The 23,038-nt window shown below is 40.9% G+C and overlaps 1 protein-coding gene across 1 annotated transcript; it reads left to right on the forward strand.

Moving 5' to 3' along the window:
* The first annotated feature begins 125 nt into the window (after window positions 1-125).
* Window positions 126-21,886, forward strand: PWP1 (PWP1 homolog, endonuclein). The gene is made up of 15 exons (XM_070410985.1): window positions 126-299; window positions 3,130-3,188; window positions 3,312-3,496; window positions 7,160-7,245; window positions 7,343-7,439; window positions 10,600-10,710; window positions 11,902-12,032; window positions 12,605-12,666; window positions 14,868-14,964; window positions 15,763-15,824; window positions 16,957-17,068; window positions 18,977-19,067; window positions 19,160-19,281; window positions 20,122-20,227; window positions 20,643-21,886. Exons 1-15 carry the CDS (start codon window positions 228-230, stop codon window positions 20,750-20,752), a joined length of 1,503 nt encoding a protein of 500 aa, XP_070267086.1. The 5' UTR covers window positions 126-227; the 3' UTR covers window positions 20,753-21,886.
* The last annotated feature ends 1,152 nt before the right edge of the window (window positions 21,887-23,038 follow it).

Genomic DNA, 23,038 nt, shown 5'->3' on the forward strand with positions numbered 1-23,038 from the left:
CTCGCCCGGCGGCTCCCGCTTCCAGCCCTGGCCCCACCCCTTTCCCATTCGGCGCCTCCCGATGACGTCAGAGAGGCCGCCGCCGCCGCCGCCGGAAGCAGTTCTGCGCCTGCGCTCCTCGGGGGGCGGCTTCCCGGAGCTGGTCCCGGAGCGCGCGGGCCAGAGGTTGGCGAGGGTTCCCGTCCCGCCGCACCGCGTCTCCCCGTGAGGTGTCCTGAGCTGGGACCATGAACCGCAGCCGCCAGGTGACGTGCGTGGCCTGGGTCCGCTGCGGCGTGGCCAAGGAGACGCCGGACAAGGTGAGGCCGCCTCCAGGGAGGGGAGCTCCCCCTGCGGCTCCTCTGTCGCTGGGGAACCTGGACCCGGGCGCGCGGCCCTGGTCTCGCTGTGTGACCGGGCGGGGTGGGTCGGTTTGGGCCTCGTGGTCGTGACGGGCTGCGGCTCCCCACGGTCTCCGCCCCTCCCGCCCCCCAAGTAAGCCCTACCCCCTGATTCGCGCACACCTGGGCCTCCGGGGCTGGAAGGGGCGGGGGTTCCTTTGGGTCCGAGTCGCCCCTTCCCCAAGGCCCCGTTGACAGCACCGCGGCTTCAGCCACACCCCAATCAGGGTAACGGGGACCGGGCGCACGTGTGGAACTCCGCCTCCCGCTCCTGGGCCCGCGTCGGAGGGGTAAACGCGGTGAAGCTGTGCGTTCGGAGGGGTAAACGGGGTGAAGCTGTGCGTTCGGAGGGGTAAACGGGGTGAAGCTGTGCTGTAGAAAGGCTGGGGGCGGGGGGCGCCGCAGCCCTGAGGCTGGGAGGTGGGTGAGGGGTTTCTCGCAGAGATTCGAGTGAGATGAAGGGCAGTGGGGAGGGGAAAGCCCGCAGGAGCGAGAGGCGGGTGAAGATGACCGAAGCTATTCAGCGGGTACCTGCCAGGTGCTTTCTGCGTGCCAGGCACTGCAAGGGGTCCTGGAATAGGCATGAACAGGACGAGAAGTCCTTGCTCGCACGGAGCTGACGTGTGTGTGTGTGTGTGTGTGTGTGTGTGTAATATGTAAATGGGAGTGAGTGGAGTGAAGGAAAGGAGGCAAGGAAATGGGGGGTGGGAGTCGGTTGGAATGTAATTGGGCCAATGATGACAGAAAAGTAATAGAAATGTAAATGGTTGGGACGCGAAATTAACAGTCATGAGGGATTGTAATAGCCTCAAAGGATGTACATGCCTCAGGGCACAGACTGTTTTATTCACCAGTTTCTCTGGTGTTTGGCTTACAGTAGACCAGTGATGGCGAACCTTTTGAGCTCGGCGTGTCAGCATTTTGAAAAACCCTAACTTAACTCTGGTGCCGTGTCACATACAGAAATTTTTTGATATTTGCAACCATAGTAAAACAAAGACTTATATTTTTGATATTTATTGTATATATTTAAATGCCATTTAACAAAAATCAACCAAAAAATAAGTTCGCGTGTCACCTCTGACACGTGTGTCATAGGTTCGCCATCACTGCAGTAGACAATCAATGCATATATGTGTAGAATATATAGAATAGGGACAGGAAATTATTTCATTAAAAATGATTGAGGGAGCCCTGGCCGGATTGCTTAGCTTGCAATTGCAGGTTTGATCCCCGGTCAGGATACACACAAGAATCAACCAATCAATGCACAAATAAGTGGAACAACAACAACAAATCAATGTCTCTGTCTCTCTCTCTCTCTTTCTCTCTCTCTCTCTCTCATATCCATAAATTTAAAAGAATTATTGAAGGAACTAACAGTTGTTATTAAAAGGGGACATAACCCTTTCAGATACTTGAAGTCAGTGATTTCCAAACATGTCTGCACATTCTAATCCCTTGGGGAGCTTCGGAAAATACTGATGCCTGTGCCCTACTACCAAGTATTGTGACTTAATTGGTCTGGAGGGTAGCCTGAATGTATTAAAAGATCCTCACCTGTGTCTAATGTGCAGGCAGGTTTGGGAATCATTACTTGAAGAGTTTCTAGAAAGAAGAGATTGAATTTATTCTACAAAATACCAGAAAGGAAAACTCATACCATTAAGAGAAATTAGAACAATAAGTATTGTTTCATTAAATTTAAGAGCCTTTTATTTCTGGAGCTGTCCAGCGGTGGGGCATCACCCCTCAGGTTGATTTCCATGTTAGTAGAGGTGTTTTGGTATAAACTGGGCGACTCATTCATTCATCATCTGTCATCAAGCATCCCCGCAGTGGGCTGAGCACTGAACTGTGTGCTTAGTAGTAAGCACACAGTGACCAGTCAGTGTTTGTCTTCGAGAAGCTTACAGTTGAGCAGTGATGGGGTGTTTTAAAAGGTACCGGAGCATTGGAGGAATGGCACTTTTGAAGTAGAGAATGACTTCTGTTTTGAACAGGATATCCAAGTGGAGCGTGTTACAGGCAGTTGGGAAAGTGGAACTGAACTTAGAGCTAGAGAAGAGAAAGTTTAGAGTAGTCAATTCATAGGTGGTAGTTTTAGTTTTGCAAATGAATGAGCTTTGCAAGAAACTTATAGCATGATGAGTGAATATGTGTGGGTGATAACAGAAAAGAGCAGAGGACCAAGGCAAAGGTGGTTTATTTAGGATTCTCCACAGGGAAAATGGGGCAAAGTGGCCAAGAAGGAGTCAGAGACAGCAGTTCTCAACATGTGGGTCGCGACCCCTGAAAATATATCCTGCATATCAGATATTTACATTACAATTCATAACAGTAGCAAAATTACAGTTATGAAGTAGCAACGAAAATAATTTTATGGTTGGGGGTCACCACAACATGAGGAACTGTATTAAAGGGTGTGGTATTAGGAAGGTTGAAAACCATTGAAGAAGAAAGGGAGGTGGGCTGCCGTAGAAGTCAGTTTATACAATTCAGTCTTTTTTAGAAAGTCTGGAGAGAGTCAGAGTAGACTGAATGTGGCTTTTAAACAGCTTCAGGTGGGAAGGGATCTTAATTTTACGAACCTATGAAAACTCCAGTTACGTTAATTTAGAGTCTATTGATGTTTGATTCTTGATGTCTCTTAAAGTTATATTTTACATTAGTTTGCAAATTTCTTTTTAATTCAAAGACTTATCATGTTTCTTAACTATACCATAATGAAATGTTTACTCTCTTGTAGGTAGAGCTTAGTAAAGAAGAAGTAAAACGTCTTATTGCTGAAGCAAAGGAAAAGTTACAGTAAGTTTAGGCATGTTGACGTTTGTAGTAAAGTCCAGATGAAATGTAAATCTTAAGTGACGATGACAAGGTGGTCTTGTTATTGATGGTGTCATTGGGTGATTCCTTTTTTCACGGCCATAGAGAAGAAGGTGGCAGTGATGAAGAGGTGACGGGGGAGCCCTCAGAAGATGGCATGCAGAGTGCACGGACCCAGGCACGACCCAGGGAACCCCTGGAGGATGGCGACCCAGAGGACGACAGGGCCCTGGATGATGATGAGCTGGCCGAGTACGAGCTCGATCGGTATGATGAGGAAGGTGACCCAGGTTAGAATCCACTCGCTTATACTGGTATTTAATCACAGACTCAGTGCATTAGGTCAGAGATTTTCAACCTTTTTCATCCTGTGGCACATGTAAACTAATTACTAAAATTCTGTAGCACACCAAAAAATACATTTGTTGCTGATCTGACAAAAATATAGGTATAATTTTGATTTACATCAGATGGCTGTTGCGTTGTGTTGGCTGTTGTCATTTCTTTATTTGACAATCTAAGGGAAAAGAGGTCAGTGCCCCCAACTAAATAGTCAGATATTGCATGTTTTTATTTTTTATTTATTTTTTTATTTATTTATTTTTTTAAATCTTTATTGTTCAGATTATTACATTTGTTCCTCTTTTTTCCCCCCATAACTCCCCTCCTTCCAGCTCCCACCCCACCCTCCACCCTCACTCCCCACCCACTGAGTTCATCCATAGGTGCATGATTTTTGTCCAGTCTCTTCCCGAATCTCCCATTCCCCTTTCCCCACCAAGAATAGTCAGTCCATTCCCTTTCTATGTCCCTGATTCATTATAGTCACCAGTTCATTCTGTACATCAGGTTATTTATTCACTTGATTCTTAGATTCATTTGTTGATAGATGCATATTTGTTGTTCATAATTTGTATCTTTACCTTTTTCTTCTTCTTCCTCTTCTTAAAGGATACCTTTCAGCATTTCATATAATACTGGTTTGGCGGTGATGAACTCCTTTAGTTTTTCCTTATCTGTGAAGCTCTTTATCTGACCTTCAATTCTGAATGATAGCTTTGCTGGATAAAGTAATCTTGGTTGTAGGTTCTTGGTATTCAGCACTTTGAATATTTCTTGCCATTCCCTTCTGGCCTGCAAAGTTTCTGTTGAGAAATCAGCTGACAGTCATATGGGTATTCCCTTGTAGGTAACTGAGTTTCTTTCTCTTGCTGCTTTTAAGATTTTCTCTTTGTCTTTTGCTCTTGGCATTTTAATGATGATGTGTCTTGGTGTGGTCCTCTTTGGATTCCTTTTGTTTGGGGTTCTCTGCGCTTCTTGGACCTGTAAGTCCATTTCTTTCTCCAGGTGGGGGAAGTTTTCTGCCATTATTTCTTGAAATAGGTTTTCAATATCTTGCTGTCTCTCATCTTCTGGGACTCCAATGACTCTGATATTAGTCCGCTTAAAGCTGTCCCAGAGGCTCCTTACACTATCTTCACACTTTCGAATTCTTTTTTCATTATGCTTTTCCAATTGGGTGTTTTTTGTCGAATCTTTGGTTTGATTCTTGTGCTCCTCTGGTCTGCTATTGGGTATAATATTCTTTATTTCAGTCCGTGTATGCTTACTTTCTAATTTCTTTATCGTAGCATCGAGGGTCTCATTAGTTTTCGTGAGGCTCTGCACAAATTTATGGCAAGCCCTCAAAATTGCGATTCTTAGCTCCATATCCTCCATTTCTGTCATGTTTTTTTGTCTCCGCATCTTTTATGCTTTCTTGGTGCACCCCCTTGTGGTCTCTGTGCGCAGTCTTGTTCTAGCGAAGCCTTAATTGTTGTAGTTAACACTAGAGGGATTTGACCACCACGCCGACTGGCGGTGGAAATCAGCTGTGGGAAAACTTCAGTCCTCAGGGGAGGTGCTAGTCCAGCCCTTGCCTGAGGCGATCGGCAAATGGCTCTGCGCAGGGTTTGGGCGGGGCGGGCTCAACAGGGCGGGGGGGAGGGAGCAGCTATGGAACCTCTCAGTCCGTCCCCAGGGGCTCTGCCTCTCTGTCCCAGCAATCGCTGCAAACCTCGGAGGGGCCGTAGCCAGACAGTCCCGCTTCTCCCGTTTGAGTCTGGGTCCCTAGAGACTCGCCCGGATCTGTAGCCCAGAGTCTGAGACTCGCTCCTGAGTGAAAACGACAATCGCGCCCTCAGCCGCCAGCCCGCTTTGCGCGCGCACCCTCACCACCGCACCGCCGTACCTTTAAATTTTCCACACTGCGCCTCCGCTGAGCGTCGGAATGCTGTTGTTTTTGCTTCTAGTTGAAGAGACTCTCCTCAGCCAGCCTTCCCGTGGTTCTGGTTGATGTCCGCTCCGACTTTTAGTTGTATTTTTGAAGTGGTTGTCCACGGCGGCAGTCTCCGGTGTTTACCTATGCCGCCATCTTCGATTCTCCGATATTGCATGTTTTTAAAAAAATTCTTATAGCATGTCCATGTGCCGAGGCACACCAGTTGAAAATTACTGTATTCGATCATGCTTCTAGTGTTCCAGAGCTATCCTCTATGAGATTTTGTTGTTTTTTTATGTCAGTCACATAATCTGGCTCAATACTTAGGAAGACAGCATGTTTCCTAAATTAGTTTAGAAATTAAGCTCTAACCCACTAATCTCAGATCTAAAAAAATATATACTATTATATATTTTATTTTATTGCAACTAGTGGGTATAATCACCTGTAACATATTTTTTCTTTGTCTGCAATAAGAGAGGAATTATTGACTTCATTTTACAGAAGAGAAAACTGAGGCTTATGAGATGAAATAACTTTGCCAGTGTCACACAGCTGGTGAATAATAGTGCTATTATATGTCTCTGAAGCCTTCATTCTTTTTAGTACAGATGCTGCTCCTCAACCTACCATAGGGCTATGTCCTGATAAAGCCATTATAAGTTGAAAATATTTTAACTTGAAAATGCATTTAGTACACCAACCAAACATTGCAGCTTAGCCTTGCTGGTTTCCAGTGAGTGTGTATTGCTTTTGCACCATCAGAAAGTTGAAAAATTGAGTCAAACCATCTGAAGGCGGGGACCACCTGTTTACTTCAGTAGGTGCAGAGGGTAGTTTTTCCATGGACTCTGGGTTGTTACTATCCTACGAGGACAGAGTGGGAATACAGAGAGAGGAAGAGAATCCAACCTGAGGAGCCGCATTCAGAAATGCTCCTCACATTCTCCACATCCTGCAGGTCACGGTCTCCGTCTTTCTCATTCAGTAGAAATCCCCGTGTCTGTTGCCTGTCAGATGTTTAAGACTTATTAGTGTTCCCTCCTTAAAGTACTTTCCCCTGACAATTAAGAGTATCTTCCTTGAGTTTTATGTTACTTGGGATCAACTCTATGTCACCCTTGCAGATATGCCATAAAAGAATTCCATTTTGAGGTAAGGTTAGTGAAAAAAGGCATATAATAACCCCTCTTTCTGATTCATAAGGCAAATTAGCATCTCAGAAGTTCTGAGAAATCTTGCAATAAAGAAACCCATTTAACTTTGTGAAACCCATCATTTTTCAATTCTGTTTGACCAGGAAACTTACTTACTCTGTGTTGATGCCAATGTTTTAAGATAATTGCATTTCTAGGGCCTCAAGGCCGCCTCTCTGCAGCACTGTTGAGTAATGATTACAAAGAGCAAGCTAGAGAATCTGAGCAGAATTCAGATTATCTCCTGAGGGAGTTTCACATTTTGATGTAATTCTTTTATTGGAAGATTATGAATTCCGAGACTATCAGATATGCATTCCAAGGTCAAATATAAATGGCTTTTAAATTCCTGTTTTTATTATCCGCTATTTCCTTTCCCATCTATGGATGATCCAGAGTTATGAAACAGACAGTGGAATCTAAGTCTAAAGATAGGATGCCTTAGAAAAAATGCTTTTGTGACTGTTGTATTCATTTCTGTTTATGAATTCTTACAGATACTGAAACTCTTGGTGAATCTCTCTTGGGTCTTACAGTCTATGGGAGTAATGATCAAGATCCTTATGTTACTCTGAAAGATACGGTAAATATTTACTGGCTTTTCTAATTATGCTCCTTGAGGTTTGAAAAACCTCACTGAATATCTGCTTCTGGTCAGTGACTTTTTTCTCTCCACTTAGGAGCAATATGAACGTGACGATTTCTTGATTAAGCCCAGGGACAATCTCATAGTTTGTGGCAGAGCTGAACAGGACCAGTGCAACTTAGAGGTACACGGTGAGTGAAATGCTGCCCTTACCAAATGATCCTAGTCTGTCTTAGGGATGTTAAAATAATAACCATAATACTTACTGTTATGAATGGTTGGGCGTCAGAGCCTGTCTTCTCTCATTAAAGTTTGTTACATAGTTAAATTCTACACACTCCACAGATTTCCTGGTTGTTTGCCTGCCTGTGTCATCTATGTCACTTTGGTACCCGACTTTATTTATGGAAATAAGTCTCCTGGAAGGTTCTAACAAGAGTTTTTAATCTTTCATTTAAACATTTTTGTTAGTTTTTCCCCCATTGGAGAAAACCTGGATGTAAAACTATACTGAAACACAAGGGGAAATATAATCCCATCACCCACAGGTAACTGGTTCACCTGGCTTTTTACTCCGCTCTCCTTCCTGGCTGCTTTTTCTTTGTATGGCAAAGAGTATACTCAACAGACAGGTTTTTATCCTGCTTTTTTTTCCCCCAGAGTTATTTCAAATATTGCCCCTTTTGTGATACATTTTTTTTCTTCATAAAAATCCCATACAGAAATCTACATTTCCCTTTAGGAACCAGAACATCTTGGTCACATTCCCAGTTCAGGGAATGCTTGTGTCTAAGCCAGAGATGTCTCCTGTGACTCTGAAGTGGGCAGTGATTTGAATTTTTTTTTTTTTTAATTTTTAAATCACAAATTCTAATGTTGATATTTACTAATCAACAAACACTAATTGAGTGTTTCTTTGCCCTTTTGTTTCTCTGCACACATCCTCAGACAGGTCCATCCCTGCCCAGATACTCGCCTTCCCCACTGTGTTCTAGTCATCTTAAATTTTGAAGCTTCAATGAGATTGTTAGGCTGAGCACTGTTGCACAGTTTGAAAATTATGACCTTTAAATTTAACGTTTATTGGCATCTTCCAGGTTACTGTCATTCTATTTATTATGTTGAATTTCTGTAACTCTTCACAATCTTTAAGGCTATGTACAGGAAGTGTATTGAATAGGCTATTTTTATCCCATGGCCCATTGCGATCTATATATATGTAAAAGCCTAAGCGACTGAATGAGCTGTCGAACAGTCGCTATGACACACACTGACCACCAGGGGACAGATGCTAAACACACAGGATCACGCTCCCTCCTGTCTGGATTGGGCCTGCGGGGATTGGGCTCCCTCCTGTCTGGATTGGGCCTGCAGGGATCGGGCTCCCTCCTGTCTGGATTGGGCCTGCGGGGATCAGGCCAAAACTGGCTATCTGACATCCCCCAAGGGGTCCCAGATTGTGAGAGGATGCAGGCCAGGCAGAGGGACCCCACTGGTGCACAAATCCGTGCACTGGGCCTCTAGTTTATAAAATAAAAAGAGCTTTAAATTGCAACTATTTCAACATGAAGTTATTCTAATTATCTTCGAACTTCTTAATGTATTTCATGCGAAAACCACGTTGGTGAACTTTTTAATTTTAAACAATTAAAACTTGCAGTTTGTCATCACTTGATTTTTATACATTCTCATGTGAGAACTTATTGGTATTTCCTTTTAATTTAGTGAGTATCAGAGAGGAGTTGAGAACTTAAAGTAAAGTAGTTGTATTCCTACTTCCTTCTATATTTTATTCGGATTTAGTGTGAAGGCCCAAATTATCCAGCAATCTCTATTCAAGAATATTTGCAAAATTGCATTCTAAGCCTATCTGAATGTAGATCTGATATGGTTAAAATTAGGAGATCGCTTTAAAGCATCGTCATCTTTTTATTTAAAATGTAGGCTGAATACATTGACCAAGCTGAGGTTCTCATAGGACCACAAGCTAGTCGTTTTGAACATGCGTTCTCATCCTGAGTGATAAGATAGAGCAGTATATGGAAGCGGCTGATGCAGATCTGTTCCAGAAGCAGAGGTCTGAGGAATTAAAATCTTAGGTTGCAGTATTAACAACTCTTCTAACAAAAAAGTTCTAGTTTATCAGTCTTTTTAAAAGACTTCTTAGTCATTGAGTGTAACAGCGTTTCCTCTTAATGAAGGAGTTAAGTTTTATAGCTGCCATATTCCCAAAAAGTGTTCTCAGGAGTTTTATTTACATCATTGGTCATCATAAACTTTTTTCAATATTAATGAAGTAATTTTGCCAAGCATTTAGATTTCTAAATGAGTTATTTCTCTTCAGTCCCGCTTTTTATTTGTTCTTCCCAACTTATAACCAGATAGACCTTTAAAAGATAAAGTAATAATTACAGTCATGCTCTGCTTAATGAGGGGATAAGTTCTGAGAAATGCATAATTAGGCAGTTTTGTCTTTGTGCAGACATTACAGAGTTCACTTCACAAACCTAGATGTTAGAGCCTACCACACACCTGGGCCACATGGGATAGCCTATTGCTCCTAGGCTGCAGGTAACATGTACAACATATTACTGAACAAAACAATATGAAATCAAGTCAAGCACAGGAGGAAATGATGCAATTAAGATAGTCAACACGAGCTATATGAGACTGCTACCAGATTAACCAGCATACTGTGGATTTTTTAGTAAGTAGTGAGAGTACACACTGACCTAGTAAGTATAGTAAGTACATAAACCAGTAATATAATTGTTTATCATTATAAAGCACTATGTATTGTACATAATGCATGTGTTGTACTTCTATATGACTCGCAGTGCAGATTTGTTTACACCAGCACGACCACAGACATGTAACACATTGCACTGCAACGTCATGACAGCTACGATGTCACTAGGCGATAGGAATTTCTCAGTTTCATCATAATCTTAGGGGACTGCTGTCAAATATGTGGTCTATTGATGGCTGAAACGTTGTTCCGCAGTGCATGACTGCTCCTTACGGAGACCTCATGAGTGATTATTTTCTGTAATGGGTGAGCCAGAAGATAGGGCCATTGCAGCCATGAGCATGCAGATGGTGTATTCAGGCAGATGTCAATTCTCTGTCAGTGTTCTTGGCCCCAGTTGGGGCACACCAGGTGATGGCAGTATATTAGACATGCAGATATTTTACCTAGCAGTAACAACTTGGGCATCGCCTTTAAGGTCATCCAATATGTCTCCTTTTACGCATGTGGCACCTGCAGGTTTAATAGGGAGAGAGTGTTCTTTTGAGTGGGATGTGATTTCTTATTCTGATACAATAAAGTCTCTTTTCCAATCTTTGCAGTTTATAATCAAGAAGAAGATTCTTTTTATGTACACCATGATATACTGCTGTCTGCGTACCCTCTGAGTGTGGAATGGCTGAATTTTGATCCTAGCCCAGACGATTCTACTGGTAATTAGAAAACTTAAGATTGCACAGTGGTTCCTAGTCCTGTGTGTTTTTCCTAGCCACTTAAGTTAGGTATTCTGTATGAATGTTTGCAGAATAGAGGTTTTATGAAGTTAATATTTTATGAAGTTGTAGTTATATAATTCTTAAAACACAATCATGTAATTGTTTTGGGTCTGTATGTCTCTACACTTCAGATAGGCAGAAGAACAAGGCCTGAAAGCATTTTGGGCTACAGAACTATATGATGGTCTCATAAAAACCCAGTATAGCCCTAGCCAGTTTGGCTCAGTATATAGAGTGTCAGCCTGTGGACCAAAGGCTCCCGGGTTCGATTCCAGTCAAGGGCACATACTTTGGTTGCAAGCTCCTCCCCGGCCCAGACCTGGTCAGAATTCGTGCAGGAGGCAACCAATCGATGTGTTTCTCTCACATCAATGTTTCTTTCTGTCTTTACCTCTCTTTCTCACTTTCCCTAAAAAGAATGGAAAAATATCTTCGAGTGAGGATTAACAACAAAAAAAAACAGTATAAAATGGCATAATGTGTCTGATATTATCACCTAGAGTTCAGGGACAAGACCCTTTTCAGAAAACCAAATAAGACCAAAGTGAAGAGTGACTAAGGTTCTCATGTTAGTCTTTTTAGCCAAAGCTTCACACTGCTGGTTACCCTGTCCTGTTTGTTCTTAAGCAGGGTAAAGTCTGATACCATAACCTTACATCTCATTGACAAAGCTGTTCACATTCCTGATCTGATCAAATCCTTATGCTCACAACATTCCATGAAGGTTGGAAGGGGTTTTATTCTCATTAGCTAAGTGAGGACCTGGAGCCAAGAGACAGAGCCCTTGTTACTGAGCCCTTGTTACTGAGCCCTTGTTACTGAGCCCTTTTGACCCAAGAACCTAGCAGCACAGCATTGGCATTATCTGGGAGCTGGTTACAAATGCAGCCAAGACCTCCTGAATAGAATCTGCATTTTACTACATGCACATGATGTGTATGCAAATGAAAGTTAGAGCAACTGCTCTCAGCCATTGCTCAATTACTCTACAGTGTTGTGTGTTTTGTTAGGAGTCGTTTTCTTTTCCTGTCTTTGACTTGTCCTTAACCAAATACCTACAGATCACATACAAGGCTCTGGTGCCAGAAGGAAGTCATTTTTAAGTCATAATTACATTTCCTCCTGCAGGAAATTATATTGCTGTGGGAAACATGACCCCCGTTATTGAAGTGTGGGACCTGGATATAGTGGACTCTTTAGAGCCAGTCTTCACACTTGGAAGTAAGCTGTCAAAAAAGAAGAAAAAGAAGGGAAAGAAGGTAAGCAAGTTAACAGATATTTATACTAATGACAAACTTAAGTTTACTGGGGCTGGGGGAGGAGGGACAAGATCCTACTCTTTTTCAATTAGACACTTTTGGTGAAACAGGCCAGGTAGTTATAAAGTTACAGTAGCTTCTAGTTTCAAAAAGCTCATCAAAGGAAAAATTGGTATCTACATAAAACCTGTTAACGCCTTATTCATGATTTCCTTTATAGTAATGATTCACACTAATATGCTGGTTTTGAACTTTAAAAAATTTCCATTTAGCCTTCAGTATGTTGAATTCTAAATATCCATGTATTGATTCCTGTAGCTTTTACTCTGTTAAGTTTTGTGGAGGGGAGCTGGTATTTGTAGAATTATATCATGTATATTAAGAACTACTGTAGTTTCTCCTCTAAAGATTCTTTATCATGGCCCTATAAAGTAACAGGGAAACAAGGTGCTTCCTTTTCTTAGTCTTCAGGTTTCCTTAAGATCAGAACAATAATCTTAAGATTTAAAGAATCTTTCAAATCAGTTTTATTTGGGGGAGACTTTGATACAAAAAGTAATTAATAATTACAGAGTTCCTCCGCAGAGGGGCATACCGATGCTGTCCTGGACCTTTCTTGGAATAAGCTGATCAGGTAAGCAGACTTAACATTCTGAGGGTTGTCTTTTCACGCTCTAGATCAGCGGTTCTCAACCTGTGGGTCGCAATCCCTTTGGCGATCGAACAACCCTTTCACAGGGGTCACCTAAGACCATCCTGCATATCAGATATTTACATTACGATTCATAACAGTAGCAAAATTACAGTTATGAAGTAGCAATGAAAATAATTTTATGGTTGGGGTCACAACATGAGGAACTGTATTTAAAGGGCCAGAAGGTTGAGAACCACAGCTCTAGATGGTGTTATTTGCAGCACAAAGTTTTGCATGTTCATGATGTCCAATTTCTCTCTTTTGGTGTTTACACTTTTGGTGTCATATCTAAGAAACCATTGCTTAACCCAAAGTCACGAAGATTTATACCTATTTTCTTTTTTTTTTCCTTTCTTTTTTTTAAATATATATTTTATTGATTTTTTACAGAGAGGAAGGGAGAGAGATAGAGAGTTAGAAACATCGATGAGAGAGAAACATCGATCAGCTGCCTCCTGCACATCTCCTACTGGGGATGTGCCCGCAACTCAGGTACATGCCCTTGACCGGAATCGAACCTGGGACCTTTCAGTCCGCAGGCCAACGCTCTATCCACTGAGCCAAACTGGTTTTGGCTATACCTATTTTCTTGAGAGCTTTATAGTTTTGGCTATTGATTTAGGTCTGTGATCTGTTATGAATTACTTTTTGTGTATAGTATGAGATAGGGGTCTAATGTAATTTTTTTAAATCTATATATATATAAAAGCCTAAGCAACCGTTCGACCAGTAGCTATGATGCACACTGACGACCAGGGGGCAGATGCTCTGACCGATAGGTTAGCTTGCTGCTGGGGTCTGGGTGAGACAGGCTGGACACACCCTGGAGCCCTCCTGTGGTCCCTCCCTGGCCCCAATTTGTGCACCAGTGGGGTCCCGGATTGCGAGAGGGTGCAAGCCAGGCTGAGGTACTCCACCAGTGCACAATCAGGGCCTCTAGTATATACATATATTTTTATTGATTTCGGAGAGGAAGAGAGAGGGAAGAGAAACATTAATGATGAGAGAAAATCATTGATTGGCTGCCTCCTGCACGCCCCCAACTGGGGATCGAACCCACAACTTGGGCATGTGACCTTGATTGGAATCAAACCTAGGACCTTTCAGTCTGCAGGCCAACGTGCTATCCACTGAGCCAAGCCAGCTAGTCTCTAACGTCATTTTTTTAAAAAATTTATTTTAGAGGGAGAAAGGGAGAGAGAGAAACATCAATTTGTTGTTCTGCTTATGCATTCATTGGCTGATTTCTTGTATATGCCTTGACTGGGTATCAAACCTGCAACATTGACATATCAGGATGCTCTAGCCAACTGAGCTACTGGACCAGGGCTCTAGCATCATTCATTGGCAGGCAGCTATCCCTTTGTTGAAAATACTGTTCCCCATTGGACAGTGGATAATGTTAGCACCCTTGACCATAAATTAGGGTTTATTTCTGGACTCTTCATTCTACTTTGTTAATCTGATGCCAGCACCACATTGTTGTGATTAATGTAGCTTTTCAGTCAGTTTTGAAATCAGAATCTGATTTTATTCAACTTTGCTCTTCCTTTTTAAGATTATTTTGGATTCCTAGCATTTCCAAATAAAGTTTAAATCCAGCTTTTGTCAATTTTCTGCAAAAATGTCAGCTGGGATTTTGAAAGGGATAGGACAATCTGTAGGTGGCAGACAGTGTTTCTGTTTTAACATTAAGTCTTCCGGTTCATGAACATGGAATATCTTTCTGTTAATTTGGATATCCTTTCTTTGAATTATCTTTTATAGTTTTCAATACGTATGTCTTGACTTTCTTTTATTTATTTAATATATATATATATATTTTTTTTTTTACAGAGAGGAAGGGAGAGGGATAGAGAGTGAGAAACGTCGATGAGAGAGAAGCATCGATCAGCTGTCTCCTGCACACCCCTTACTGGGGATGAGCCTGCAACCAAGGTACATGCCCTTGACTGGAATCGAACCTGGGACCCTTCAGTTCCCAGGCCGACGCTCTATACAGTGGGCCAAACCAGCTAGGGCTTGACTTTATTAAATTTATTCCTAAGTATTTTCTTCTTTGATGCTATTGTAAATGAAATCTTACACTTAATGCTCTTGATCTTTAAAAGATTACCTGACTTGTTTCCTCTCTTTCTCAGAAACGTGCTGGCAAGTGCGTCAGCTGACAACACTGTGATTCTGTGGGATATGTCCTTGGGAAAGCCAGCAGCTAGCCTTGCTGTGCACACAGACAAGGTATGATGATTTAGTGGGTCAAAGGGATTCTTAAAAATCTGAGACAAATATTGGCCAAAAATAATCCCAAATATTTATAAGTGGCTTTTTGTGAATCAGAGTGCTTTGACATGCTATCTCAGTGGATCTTCCCAAAGGCCTGTGTTATAGTTACCCATCTGAGATGCAACAACAGGTGCAGAAAGGTGCAGTGACTAGGAACATTCGTGCTTGGTAACATGTTGGCAGAGACTCCTAAAATGCACACTGTGGGGGCCCCTACAGCATGTAGAGTTGCCAGATGTTTGACCACACTCCTTTTTCTCCTGAGTATATTTTAACACTTGAAGGACATATATATTAAGCCAGCGACTCTCAACCTGTGGGTCGCGACCCCTTTGACGGTCGAACAACCCTTTCACAAGGGTCACCTAAGACCATCCTGCATATCAGATATTTACATTACGGTTCATAACAGTAGCAACATTACAGTTATTAAGTAGGAGTGAAAATAATTTTATGGTTGGGTCACATGAGGAACTGTATTTAAAGGGCCAGAAGGTTGAAAACCATTGTAAGCCAAACGCAAGTTGGGGAATGCTGTATTATGTCTTAAGTGTCAACCTTTATTTGGAAATATGTTTTGTCCTTTTGATCTTGCAGTACATTTATGTTCCTTGAAATAGGGCTAAATTTCAGGGGAAATTTATAAAAAATAAAAAAAAAAAAAACACTGCCAAACTGATTCTCACCAAGTATTAGGCAGCTTTACCAAAACCAAACAAGCAGATTTCATTTATGTTTTTTTTTTCCTTTTAGGTCCAGACTCTGCAGTTTCATCCATTTGAAGCACAGACTCTGATTTCTGGATCATATGATAAGTAAGAAAGCATTGCATTTCAGGAGTTATCACTACTGTTCTTATCCCCATGAACGAACTCAGAAAGCATCACTTGATGCTCAGAGGGAAAGCATTGCTGAGGCACCTATGTGTTTAAATTATTAGTAATACTTCTTTGTGCTAATTTTAGTCATTTCAATCTGCAAGGGAATGTGGTGTGTCATGATGATGTAGTTCCTAAGTAGCAACTACTTTGATTTTTAGAGGGTTTAGGAGTTAGCCATTGCTATGAAACCAGCTATCCCAAAATTCAGTGACTTGAAATAACCATTTATTTCGTATGCCTCTGCAAGACTGAGCTAATCTATTCTGTATTCAGTCGTAGCTTTTCTGGGCCATGGAGAGTTGGCTCTCCCCACTGTGTTTCATCTCCTGGGACCAGCGGGCTAGGTTATGGTGAGGTCAAAAGCTCAAGCAGAGATGTCAAGGCCTTTTGAGACCTAGGCTCACAACTAGTACACTTACGTCTTAGTCTCTTGGCCAAAACAGATCACATGGAGTGAGAAATGAGCTCTGCCTTTATGGGAAGAATTCCCACGTCACTGACAGAGGGCATGGCTGTAGGGAGAGGTGTGGAATTGGGCCCACTAATTACTACAGGGGAGCTCCCAGTCCTATGTGTGCTGCTTCTCACAGATTGGGTCTGGAGATGGGAAGGACAGCTTGTAGAAACAGAAACTCAGTCTTTATTTTCATTGCATGTCCTTTTGAAGAGTGTGATGTTTACATTTATTAGTTGGGATTCATGCAAAATTAGAAAAGTATCCATAGGTTCCCCCAACAAAGTAACCTTCTTGAACAGAGTAAGTGCGATTAGAACAGGGGTGATCTGGCTCTGAGCACAACTGGGTAAGGGAAAGTTAGAAACTGTCCTGGTCTTTCAGAAATACAGATAACTCATCTTGTACGTGGAGGATTTGACCTGGAGAAGGAGTCCACCAATCAATGACCATCAACTCATTTTTTCTACTTTATTTTGGAACCTCAAAGCAGGGTTTAAATAATTGGATCCTGACTTCACACTGTTTAATTACCATGTCATTAAAAATAAACTTAAAAGGTATAGGAGAACTAGAACTCTGAAAACCCTACCTTTGCCTTTATGTGTACAGGTCAGTGGCTTTGTATGATTGCCGAAGTCCAGATGACAGCCATCGAATGTGGCGATTCAGCGGGCAGATTGAGAGAGTGACTTGGAATCATTTTTCACCTTGTCATTTCTTGGTAAGATTATGCATCTACTGTTTTGCTTATCCTGGTTACTATACTTATTTTCTGTAGTTCTATTATAGAGAGACTCTCTGAAAAGCTTTTCTGTATTAATATGACTTGGAAAGAGAATAATGCACCAGCCACACAAAAAATAGTAAATGTAAATAATTTTGCTAATTTCCAACCATTTAATTTGATTTTATTGTGTTTTTTAAAGTCCTTGACATAGTTAATATTCTTTTAATGACTATAGCACCGTCTCCCAGATAGGAAAAATTATGTTTCTGTAAATACCCTCAGTGTCTGTAGGATGACAGTTTTCCATGTAGCATCCAAAGATTCCATTTACATTTCAGTCCATGGAAAGATGAAATCCCAGCTTTCATCCAGAAGGGAAGAGTGATTAAAGAATTCTACACCCATATATTTCCTAAAGGAAATATGTAGGGCTTTGTGAGGGAAAGAGTTTTTTATGAAACAGTGTTCTTAAAATATGTGGACATTTTAATAATAATAGCACTCCCCCCTGAGCTACCTAAGCTGGATTAGGAGTGAAGTCCCCGTTGTATTTGAGTTGTATGTTAGCTGTCAACAGTCAAGCACACGCATTCCTTAGGTTATTTGCTAGCAAATGGTCATCGGTCCTCAAATCACATTTAAGGAAATGGGAAGTGATTAAAATAACATGGTTTAGTCTCAAAGGATGAGACCTCCTTCCCTTGTTTTTATCCCCATCCACAGCCCAGTCTTGAAGACTATATCAATTATCCTTTCTTTTTCCTCTACTGGCTGTTGGTTTTGGCTCAAGTCTCTCTCCCATCCTTGACTAGGTCTGTTTCTTAATTCCTTTGTTTCTTCTCCCTAACATGAAAGTGTAACAACCCACTGTAATCTGCCTTTTTTTTTTAATATACATTTTTATTGATTTCAGAGAGAAAGGAAGAGAGAGAGAAACATCAATGATGAGAGAATCATTGACTGGCTGCCTCTTGCACATCCCCCACTGGGGATCGAGCACACAACCCGGGCATGTGCCCTTGACCAGAATCGAACCTGAGACCCTTCAGTCTGTAGGCCAATGCTCTATCCACTGACCCAAACCAGCTAGGGCTATAATCTGCCTTTCAGTCCTTATATGATTGATTCTCCCCACCAAAATATTGACAGCATTCATCTTGCCTTTCTTCAGAGCCCTAATTCCTTGGCTTCCCTGACATTCTTTGTTATTCCCTCCTCCCTCTTGATTCTTCTATGAGCTCCTCCCCACCCTGTACTTTAAGTACTTTCCATGCCTCTTTCCTCAACACACTGGTCTTTATCATTTTCTATCACCATTTATCCCCTCTATGCCCTCTTCCACCTTCTTCCCCAACTCCAACACACTGGTCTTTTAATTCTACACTCCAAGGGCGTGTCCCCTGTTCTCATGAATGTGACTACACCTCTGTGCTTTCACCTTTGTAATCCTAGTCATGTGGTCGGCAAACCTTGGCTCGCGAGCCACATGCGGCTCTTTGGTCCCTTGAGTGTGGCTCTTCCACAAAATACCACGTGCGGGCGCATATGTACAATTCGATTGAAACTTCATGGCCCATGTGCAGAAGTCGGTATTTTGTGGAAGAGCCACACTCAAGGGGCCAAAGAGCCGCATGTGGCTCGCAAGCCAACGTTTGCCGAACACTGTACCACTCCCATAGGTTTCCACTTACAACCAGCTGCGTAATGAATGTATCAGCTGAATTAGTCCATGTAAGAGCAAACTCAGCTTATCTACAAGTAAATTCTTTCTGTCCACGTTAATGTTTAATAAGCCCTCAGGTAAATCGGGTTATGGCTGACTTACTATAATTTATACTGTTTACCCATTGTTAAATTTTATTGTCATATAGCATGATCTTGCTCATCTTCTACTCTTTCCAGGCCAGTACAGATGATGGCTTTGTATATAATTTGGATGCACGTTCAGATAAGCCAATTTTTACACTTAATGCACACAATGATGAAATCTCTGGTGAGCAAAACTAGTATTTCATTTCTCTTCAATTAGGATGAAGTAAATGTGTATCTCAAAGTCATTACAGTCTGTGAACTAATCTCCTTTAGGTCTTGATCTCAGCAGTCAAATCAAGGGTTGTCTTGTGACTGCATCAGCAGACAAATATGTGAAGATCTGGGATGTATTAGGAGATAGGCCAAGTCTGGTTCACTCCAGGGACATGAAAATGGTAAGTCTGTTTTCTGTTTCTGGCCTCTATTGTATGTCATTCTCCAGGAGCCATTCATTAAATACGGATTTATTGGGGACGTTCATTTTCAGCTTAGCCAAATTTGGTGAAATTTATGATGTAGGATAGTTTAAGGTGAAATCAATGACTATTTTTTACCCTCAAATCAATACTGTCCCCGGAAATCTTGAACCTTTATGGCACCATAGTGGTCTGTTTATCACTTCTTTGCATAACTAGTTCTGACTACACTAATAAAATTGATTACTATGTAGTGGCAAAAAAGTTAGAAATAATGAATTCATTCATTCAGCAAATATTTATTGCATACTTACCGTGTGCCAGGCACTGAGTTATATAAATTAAGTTGCAGACACAGAACACTGTAACTGTTTAAAAGTGAACATACGTGTGTGTAAATGTGGAAAGGCAGGTAACAGAAGCAATTTTTATAGTGCCATCCATGCTTATATTTAAATGTTTTAAGTGCTTGAATGAGTATTTTTAAATCTAGAAGACCCTATCCCAAAACATGAACAGTGATTATCTTAACAAAAAGTATAAAAACCACTCGTTGTTTGTTTTCTATGATACACATTATCAGTAACAAAAATGTAACAAATGAAAACATTAAAAAAGAATTAAAAATGCTTCCAGATTAGCTTTAATAGGAAATCCGTAATAGAATGATAATGGAGGTAAGAGACCTGAATGGTCATCCCAAGCATACACACATCCTCACAGAATGTCCATCATGCTGAACTTGTCTGGCTTCCTATTATAATGTTCTTTCCAACTTGACTGAACTACATTTGAAATCACTTATTCTCTTCTCCCCAGGGAGTTCTCTTCTGTTCTGCCTGTTGCCCTGATTTGCCATTTATTTACGCCTTTGGAGGTCAGAAAGAAGGGCTTCGGGTCTGGGATATAAGCACAGTGTCTTCAGGTAAGAATCTTAATTTCCTGCCTTTTCTGAATGAGTTCTGTAAATAAACAGCAAAGGTAGACCCTGTAGTATGGTCTGCTTAGAAATAGGGTTAAATGTAATTTAGAAATTTTTATGTTCACAAATAATTTTGTCTTTAGACTTTAAAATGTAGGCCATTAAAAAATATCTATTATCTTTATATGCCAAAACTTAAACTTTAAATTTGAAAGATCTTAATGGGAAAACTGGAAGGAAATGTAGCATGGCCTCAAAGAATGACCCTCCCAGATGAATAAATCTGCTCTGCTCAAAGGGCCCCTCCCTTCCTGGGGCTACCTAAGGGTAGAAAAACTTATTGTTCATTTTAGTCTCTTTTTGTAGTCGAGTATTTTAATTTTCTGATCTGGTAATTGCTTAACTTTTTGTGTTCTAGTAAATGAAGCATTTGGAAGACGAGAGAGGCTTGCTCTTGGTAATACAAGAAATTCATCAATTAATGGCCCTTTTGGAAGCAGGAGCTCAGACACACCAATGGAGTCTTAATGAGGATCACGCAATTTCCTGTTTTGTTTATCTTAACTCAGTTTTAAAAGCTGGCCTAAAATGTACCATGTGTGGTGACACAAGCAAAATTGATTTCCAACTACCTGACATTCCTCTAGTGGTAGCTCAACAAGGCTGCTCTGAGTGCTTGCCGTTCCAGTCTGCAGTGTATAAAGCTCCTGTTGCAGATCTCCTTGGAAAGGGTAATAAAAACGGTTTTAAAAAAATGATTCCTTAAATATGCCATCTGTCACAGGTAATCTGAGTTTGTAAAGTAGCTAGTAATTTACAGGATTTTGCTCTTTTTAAAAATTATATGATCTTAATAGATGGATAAACCCAGGCCAGGAAGAGTTGTGGTTTGGCCAACATTGCACAGTAGGCCACAAATAGAGGAGAGCACTTTCCAAACTGTTCTCCAGTTAATGCTCATGACTTAGAAGTGTTCTCAAAGGATAGACATCATATAATGATAAAGGTTCAATCTAGCAAGAGGATATAACATTCATAAACTTCATGCACCCCAACATAGGACCAGATAAATACAGTAATAGTCGGGGCCTTTAATATTCCACTTTCACCAATGGCTAGATATAGATACTTCAGACAGAAAAATCAATAAACAGTGTCCTTAAACAACTTGTTAGACCACGTAGACCTGACATTACAGAACATTCCATCCAAAAAACTACAGATTCTTCTGAAACAAACATGGAAAATTCTACAGGACAGATCAAGTTACATCACAAAATGTGTCTCAATAAATTTTTACTTATTTCAGTTTTTCCCCTCCAGTAATCACTGTTGCCTATCTATGAGGGGTTTTTTTTTTAATACCTTTTTCACCCAGCCCCCCAGCGATTTCCCCTAACAGCTGTCACTCTTAATAAAGATTGAAATCATACAAAATATCTTCTCCAACCACAATAGCATGAAACTAGAAATCAATTACAAGAAAACTGGAAAATTCACAACTATATCGAGATTAAACAACATGTACCAAACAACCAATGGATCAAGGAAGAAAAGAGAAAAAATAGAGACTATAAAGACGAATGAAACCAAGAGCTGGGTTTTTGAAAAGATAAAATTGACCAATCTTTAGATGCAGAAGACTCAAAAATAGAAAAGTGATGCCACAGAAATACAAAAGCATAAAAGACTACTATGAACAAATTATATCCCAACAGGTTGGACAACCTAGAAGAAAATTTCATAGACTGATTAGTACTAGAGAGATTGAATCAGGAATAAAAAAATCTCCCAACAAAAGTACAGGACATAAGTCTTCACTGGTTAATTCTACCAAACATTTAAATAAGAACCAATACCAATCCTCAAACCCTTCTGAAAAAATAGAGAGGAGGGGAAACTTTCATACTCATTTTATGAGGCCAGCATTATTACCCCAAATTGTGGCAAAGTCAGAAACAGACAGAAGAAAATTACAGGCCAATATACCTGATGAACATAAATGTATAAGTCCTCAATGAAATATTAGCAAATCAAAAATATGTTAAAGAGATCATAAACTGTCAATGAAGGGAAAATACCACATGATCTCACTCATTCATGGATAATAAAGACCATTACAAACTTTGGAACAATAATAGATACAGAGGCAGAGCTGCCTCAAACTGATTGTCAAACTGCAGTGGGAAGGCCAGAGAGGGTTGGGGGGCAGAAGGGAGGGGAGTAAGAGATCAACTGAAGGACTTGTATGCATGCATATAAGCATAACTAATGGACATAAGACACTGGGGGGTAAGGGAGGGCAGGGGATTGTCAAGGGCGGGGGTTGGGGGAAGGACACATATGTAATACCCTTTGTAATACTTATTATAATATTTTTTTTAAAGAATAAATAAAATAAAATAAAATAAAAAAGAGATCATAAACTATGATCAAGTGAGATTTATTCCAGGGATGCAAGGATGGCTCAACATCTGTAAGTCAAAGTGATAACATATCACATTAACAAAATGAAGGATAAAAATAGGACTATTTTAGCCTTAACCGGTTTGGCTCAGTGGACAGAGCATCAAACTAAAGGGGTCCCAGGTTCGATTCTGGTCAAGGGCATGTACCTTGGTTGCTGGCACATGCCCAGTAGGAGGCGTGCAGGAGGCAGGTGATGTCATTGATATTTCTAATTATCCCTCTCCCTTCCTCTCTGTAGAAAAATCAATAAAATATATTTTAAAAAATAGTTTCTAAAAAAAAAAATAGGACTATTTCAAAAGATGCAGGAAATGACAAAATTCAATGTCCGTTTACAACAAACTT

This window comes from Myotis yumanensis, unplaced genomic scaffold (assembly GCF_028538775.1).
Source record: "Myotis yumanensis isolate MYYU_CA2020_CCGP unplaced genomic scaffold, mMyoYum1.0.hap1 SCAF_3, whole genome shotgun sequence".
In the NCBI taxonomy this organism is placed as follows: Eukaryota; Metazoa; Chordata; class Mammalia; order Chiroptera; family Vespertilionidae; genus Myotis; species Myotis yumanensis.